Raw genomic sequence first — 4,780 nt, 5'->3', positions numbered from 1 at the left:
GGGCGAGGGAGGGGGGGAATATCCCCCTCCCTCAACCTGCCGGCCACACTGCTTTGGATACAGCCTACGGAATGTAGGGGGACAGACGGGGCAACCTTCACAGGACGGTAGCGGGTTGCCTAATGGTGCTACTGGAGCACTGCTGATGTGAGCCGTCGTGTGTTCACGTGTGAAACGGGTGGGTTTATTTCTTTGCATTTAGGGACAGCTGTACGTCGTGGGTGGCTCAAATGGTCACTCGGATGACTTGAGCTGTGGAGAAATGTATGAACCAGAAATCGATGACTGGACTCCTGTTCCAGAACTGAGAACCAATCGCTGCAATGCAGGTAATGCACCTGCAGCTGACTGACCGCTGCTTCTGTGGGAGCGTACTGGCTTTTTTGCTTTCTCGACTCCCTACACGAATAGGGGTGTGTGCCCTGAATGGAAAACTGTACATCGTTGGTGGTTCAGATCCTTATGGCCAGAAGGGACTGAAGAACTGTGACGTGTTTGATCCTGTAACAAAGTCTTGGACGAACTGTGCTCCCCTCAATATCCGTAAGTTTGCTGTGTCGTTTGGGAGGGAGAGGGGGAAAAGGGCGATTACAACACTCAAACCCAATTAAAAAACCCTGAAAGATTCCAATTTCAGCTGCTGTGGCAGATGTTAGAGCACAACTTTGGTGCTGGGCTGTAATTCCCGGTGTTCAATTGCAGGGAGACATCAGTCTGCAGTGTGTGAGCTGGGTGGATACTTATACATCATTGGGGGAGCGGAATCCTGGAACTGCCTGAACAGCGTGGAGCGTTACAATCCAGAGAACAACACTTGGACGCTGATCGCGCCCATGAACGTGGCTCGACGAGGAGCTGGAGTGGCTGTTCATGACGGTAGGCTTCGCAACCTCTTCTGCTTGATGAATTTTTCATGTTTATAGAATCCTAGAACGGTTTGGGTTGGAAGGGACCTGAAAGACCATCTAGTTCCAACCCTCCTGCCATGGGCAGGGACACCTTCCACTAGACCAGGTTGCTCCAAGCCTTATCCAGCCTGGCCTTGAACACTTCCAGGGATGGGGCATCCACAGCTTCTCTGGGCAACCTGTGCCAGTGCCTCACCACCCTCTCGGGAAGAACTTCTTCCTGATATCCAATCTAAACCTCCCCTCTTTCAATTTAAACCCGTTAACCCTTGTCCTGTCACTACAGGCCCTTGTAAGAAGTCCCTCCCAGCTTCCTTGTAGCCCCTTCAGGTCCTGGAAGGTGCTATAAGGTCTCCCCGGAGCCTTCTCTTCTCCAGGCTGAACAAGCCCAACTCTCTCAGCCTGTCCCCATGGCAGAGGGGCTCCAGCCCTCAGAGCATCTTCGTGGCCTCCTCTGGACTCGCTCCAACTGGTCTATATCCTTCTGATGTTGAGGGCTCCACAGCTGGATGCAGAACTCCAGGTGGGGTCTCACGAGAGCAGAGTAGAGGGGCAGAATCCCCCCCTCGCCCTGCTGGCCACACTCCTTAAGCTGTGATGCAAGTAGAATACAAAGCTGTGTGCTTGCCCAGGGAGGAGACAGAACAGCAAGAACCTGGCTGTGCCTCCAGTTTGATTAAGAGCTGTAACCAGAGAAAAATAAAACAAACCAGACTGGTTTTTGTTTTGGGGTGTTCCTCCCCCTTTTCAAAGCATCACCATGCAGGCTCAGCAGCTGCATCTCTCCGAGTTCGCGCTCACGCTGCAGTAACCTCCTGTCAGCTCTAATGATCCAGAGACCCAGAGCAGGCGAACGCTGTAGCTTGAGCAGGACCTTGAATAAGGCAGAGGTTTCTGAGAAAACCCTTTGGGTTGTCTCCCCGAAAGGAGGCTGCTGGGTGACGCAGCTGGTGCTTAGCAGTGAAACATCCCCTTTGTCTCCTTCGTTAGGCAAACTCTTCGTTGGCGGCGGCTTTGATGGCTCTCATGCGGTGAGCTGCGTGGAGATGTACGACCCTGGGAAGAACGAGTGGAAGATGATGGGAAGCATGACCACGCCGAGAAGCAACGCCGGCATTACGACGGTGGCAAACACTATCTATGCAGTTGGGGGATTTGATGGCAACGAGTTCTTGAACACAGTCGAAGTCTACAATCCAGAGTCAAACGAATGGAGCCCCTACACAAAACTTTACAAGTTTTAACAATTAAATTTCCTTTCAAACTAACAGGCTTAGTGATGTAACTGTGGTTTCGTGGAGGTCTACACGTGAACAGGGTCAGGGAGGGCACAGATGTTGCCAACAGCAACACGGAGCTTTTGCATATTGCATATTAATGTGCTGTACATATTTGTTTTGGAAAGAATATCGAGATGGAGGGGGGGCTTTGTATTTTAGAACTTGTTTTAGGGTTTTTTTGGTGGTGGGTTTAGTGGTTGGTTTTGGGTTTTTTTTTCCTTAAGATTTTGAATATAACGTGAGAGAAACCAGACTGGGCATATCATTTCAGAAGCTTCCCCCATTGTCGTTTTGTTACTTTGCACATCGAATGACTTTGGTAGCATGTTTTCTCGGGGCAGGAAGTGTAAGGTTGATGGGGGATCTTTTTTTCCATCAGGCCTTGTTTTCCTTCAGTAACTGGAACAGTCTGTAACAAGAAGCCTTATTTAAATAGATATAATGGCTATTTTTTTTAATTAAAAAACGCTGACATGCCTGCCAATACCTTATCTTTTATGATTGCCTTTTTATAGCAGTTTTTATATACGCGGTGGAGTGTTTAATCTGGTGACATGAAAATGGCAGACAAACGGCTGTGGAAGCGAAGAGACAACCTTGGAGTTGGTAGAGACGGAGTGGGAGAAGGACTCGACCACTGTAGGTGAGCTGAGCTTTCGCCTCTGCCACAGCACCGTGACTTGGCGCGCCCCACCTTCCTGAACAGAACGTAGCTGTGACCTCCCAGGGTGGGAGTGCTGTTGGCTCCAGCTCTTCTGACAGCAGTTTTGTTACTAGGGGTGAGCTAACCTTTGAGCAAAACCTTCGGGGGGGCGGGGCGGGGTTTCTCCTGGTTTTTAAACTCTTGCCAGTTGGCAAAGAAAATGTATTCACCTGCGTAGTAACAGTCCTAAGTTTGTTTTTCTAATACTGCAGGCTGAGCGTGTGGTAGGGACACGAGTAACTTGATTTCGCACGTGCTCGTAGTACTGTGTTTTAGCTCACTTCCTCTGTTTGTCTGGATAAAATGTTGGTGAGGATGATGTGGTGTCCAACGTGTAGTGCTGCACATCTAACTCCTGTGCCAAAACGAGCACTGACTGCTTGCTGCCGATGCAAACGCATTAAAGGTACCTTTTGGGAAATCCTTGCACCACAGGATTGCTGCGATGTGTCTTTGTGTCCTTTCTGTGGCCAGACGACTGACATCAAACCGGTATTGCTAGTCGGTGTAGGTTTAACACAAAGCAGGGTCTCTCACTGACCCCCAGCCAGCTCAAAGCGGGGCTGAGCAGAAACAGCTCAGAGTTGGGTGCGTTGGGGAAGTACGAAGCAGCTGGCTTCAGCCATGTCTGTCCCTCTCTTCCCCTGCCCTGTGTCAGAAGTAGATGGGAGCTAAATCTACTCTGTCCCACGCGCCCTCTGTCGCAGTCTCCTCCGTTTACGCTGCGAAGTGCCAGCGGGAGCTTGTTGGCGCGGGATGTCCAGCGCTCGAGCGGAAACAGCCCTTCACTGAGCTGTGCTCCGCCGCATCGCGGTAACTCGGCCTCCAGCCATCGGGGCAGGAGCCAAGCTCGCAGCCCCAGCACGTGGGCAAAGCAGGAGCAGAGCTACTGGAAGTGACACGGCTGTGCAGAATGAACTCCTGTTTACTAGAACCGTAAAGATTTTGACAGTAAAGATTTTACAAATACATCCCAAAGTAGTATCAAAACAAACAGCTCTATTCGCTGCCAGTCACCCCCTCCCTGTACAGAGATGTGCGCAGAAGAGGCACCCTTAAAGGCCACGGCAGCAGTGACAATGGCTTTAGAAAGTTTGGAACATAACAGCTGTGCTCAGAGATGGCACTGGGGAGTGGGGATGAGATGAGCCACGGAGGGAGAAGCTGCTCCGGCCTTTACAAGGAAAGATGGCAGAAGAGAAGGATGAGGAGTTTCCCAAAGCAGCGTTGCCAGCAGGTTCCTGCTGTATGAAGATTCATTAAGTAGGTGTTGGAACAAAACCAGCCCTTTCCTCTGAAGGGAGGTCAGGACAAGCACCTGCACGAGGGCAGGGGTTTTGTATTTTAGAACAACCAGCATCCATCCATCCCTTTCCCCACTCCACATCCTCTCTTAAGCCTTACGCAGGACGCGTAGACTGCAGCTGTGTTAGTCCTGCATCTCTGCAGGGGTCCCAGCTGTACTCGGCTGCTTTTTGTCCTGACCCCCCGCCACGCGGTACGTTCTCTCGCCGCGTGCCGGCAGAGCCTACGCCCTACGGGGGTTTTCCTACCTGGCCGCTGACAGGCCTAGCCCCGCCAGGAACGGGGATGCAGAAGAGCAGCCCAGCACGGGCCGTGTACCGAGCCAGCTGTGCCCGTCCAGGGACCCTCCCTTGAGCCTGACACTTCCATCAGCTCGGCTCCCCACAGCAATTCCAACAGTTCATGTGTGAATGTAACTAGCGGGGTCGTTGTCCTTCAACTCGGACAGAAAACAGCACCACTGAGAGAAAGAGTGGCAGGTTTTGGGTTCCTCACATTTCCCCCCGCAGGGGAGGCGTTAGGCTTCCCACGGACCCAGAAAAGGCCGGGGGCGAGTGCTGCAGCTCCAGCGCAGGTGTCACAGC

General features: G+C 51.9%; 2 protein-coding genes across 2 annotated transcripts in view; one reads left to right on the top strand and one right to left on the bottom strand.

Moving 5' to 3' along the window:
* IVNS1ABP (influenza virus NS1A binding protein) overlaps positions 1-2,226 on the top strand; it is a 9,569-nt gene extending 7,343 nt beyond the window's left edge. Inside the window, exons 10-13 of the mRNA XM_010149276.1 lie at positions 203-329; positions 412-543; positions 703-876; positions 1,899-2,226. Of these exons, the coding sequence (XP_010147578.1) occupies positions 203-329; positions 412-543; positions 703-876; positions 1,899-2,152 (687 nt within the window). The 3' untranslated portion in view covers positions 2,153-2,226. The remainder of the gene's footprint in view (positions 1-202; positions 330-411; positions 544-702; positions 877-1,898) is intronic.
* Positions 2,227-3,608: 1,382 nt separating this feature from the next.
* The window catches only part of SWT1 (SWT1 RNA endoribonuclease homolog (S. cerevisiae)), a 35,229-nt gene continuing 34,057 nt past the window's right edge, over positions 3,609-4,780 (bottom strand). Inside the window, exon 19 of the mRNA XM_010149277.1 lies at positions 3,609-3,812. Coding sequence (XP_010147579.1) covers positions 3,609-3,812 — 204 coding nt within the window. The remainder of the gene's footprint in view (positions 3,813-4,780) is intronic.

The sequence above is a fragment of the Eurypyga helias genome, unplaced genomic scaffold, assembly GCF_000690775.1.
Source record: "Eurypyga helias isolate BGI_N326 unplaced genomic scaffold, ASM69077v1 scaffold6623, whole genome shotgun sequence".
NCBI lineage: Eukaryota > Metazoa > Chordata > Aves > Eurypygiformes > Eurypygidae > Eurypyga > Eurypyga helias.
The sequence above is the reverse complement of the archived record's forward strand: the minus strand, read 5'-3'. Positions and strand labels throughout refer to the sequence as shown.